Genomic DNA, 1,601 nt, shown 5'->3' with positions numbered 1-1,601 from the left:
AGCAGGTTTGAGCAGGAAATATGACCTACGCAAGCTGCGTCGGGAGGTGGCCACCATGAGCAGTTCTGTCGCCAGGTCTGCCAGGCGAGAGTCCTTCTTCAAGCCCTCCTCCTCCTCCAGGAAGGGGTTTGAGGGCGCAACGGCCTCATCCTGTGGGAACTGGTAATCCTTGAGCCCTGGGGGGAAGGTGAGAGTGTCAGTGGGGCAGGGTGCCAACCAGCATGTGTGAGCAGGGCGGGCAGTGTGTGGCCTCACCATGCAGCACGAGCACACGGAAGGGCACACGCAGGAGCTTGATGGGGGAGTTGACGCGCTGGCAGCCGATGGTCAGCTTGTACACGTACTTCACGGACTGTCCCCGGAAAGAGGGAGGGCCATCCACGGGCAGTGTCTCACAGTATGAATCTGCAAGAAGTGCAGAAAAGTTACTTTCCAAAGCCAAAAGGAAACTCCTGCAGCTCTAATTTGCAGGCTCCCTGCACTGACGGTTAGGACCAGTGGCAGGGCTGAGCTAGGGACTGTGCCTGGGTGCTTTCTGCCACCTCCTCTTTCCCACAGCAGACCAAGCATATCCCTGGCTCGCCTGCACCAGCGCACTGCTCTTCACATCACAAGCCCACACACTGCTTCCAGCACATACAACCACACACACAAACTCTGCCTCAGAAAAATGTGAAAGATGCGAAATCCACGAACACAAACACACGAGAGCTAAACTTACTCATCATGAGTTCAACCTGAATTTGCCACTGTGCACTCCTTCACCCACTGCTCTCACAGCACAGTCACATGCTGCAGTATCCTCAGGGCTCTGCCCAAACAGGTACTGATCAAAACCTCATGCCTCTCTTAATACTTGCTTCACACAAATCCCAAACTCAGCCACAAAAGTTACTTTCTTCCTGTGCTTTTCTCTGAAGCACCAAGTCTAAATGGTCAAGAAACAACTCCAAGATCTTCACAGCAAGTTGTGGCATATCCCCCTTGACAGACAGACAACTTAGACCACAAAGCCTCTGACTCTGAGACCTCTGAGATGCTGGGGCCCAGCTTACACCACATTCAGCCCTGTCAGAGCCTCTTGGCCACCACACAAACCCCAATGCCTCCTGACACAGTGCAAACACTTCTGCTGCTTTCCCAAACCACACGCTGTATAACAAGAAAGGCACAAACAGTGAACTGTGGAAACTCTCCACCTCTCTGGCTTGCCCACCGTAATGCAGATACGCCCTGTCAGAGGAAGGGCAGCATCCTGCTCTGAAACCACAGCTCCTTCTCCATGTCTGGCACACCCTGAACACTGAGGCTTAGATTAAAAGCTAGGGTTACATTTTAAATATAACTTCTAGATTTAAAATAACAGGACTGGAAAAAAGAAAAAAGCCTGTGCGAGTGTCCACAGGATGTCACACCTTAAAACACAAGCCTGTCTTGCTGGACCAGGGCGTGGATAAAGCAGAGAACTGTCCTGACAGGGTGGAAAATCAGGTATTTCCAAGGAAGGAAGCAGACTGCTGTAACCTCCTGTACCAGACTTAACAAAAGTGCTCACAAAGACCTTCATGCCCAGTGAGGATAATAGCAGCAGAGACCACTGC

The 1,601-nt window shown here is 51.8% G+C and overlaps 1 protein-coding gene across 1 annotated transcript in view; it reads right to left on the bottom strand.

Annotated features, from left to right (window-relative positions):
- RGP1 (RGP1 retrograde golgi transport homolog (S. cerevisiae)) overlaps positions 1-1,601 on the bottom strand; it is a gene marked incomplete at its 5' end in the record, with an annotated part of 9,235 nt that overhangs the window by 1,326 nt on the left and 6,308 nt on the right. The window contains 2 exons of the mRNA XM_009071179.1: positions 30-176; positions 256-405. Of these exons, the coding sequence (XP_009069427.1) occupies positions 30-176; positions 256-405 (297 nt within the window). The remainder of the gene's footprint in view (positions 1-29; positions 177-255; positions 406-1,601) is intronic.

Source organism: Acanthisitta chloris, unplaced genomic scaffold, assembly GCF_000695815.1.
Source record: "Acanthisitta chloris isolate BGI_N310 unplaced genomic scaffold, ASM69581v1 scaffold2063, whole genome shotgun sequence".
Lineage (NCBI taxonomy): Eukaryota > Metazoa > Chordata > Aves > Passeriformes > Acanthisittidae > Acanthisitta > Acanthisitta chloris.
This window is presented reverse-complemented; position numbering and strand designations above follow the sequence as displayed.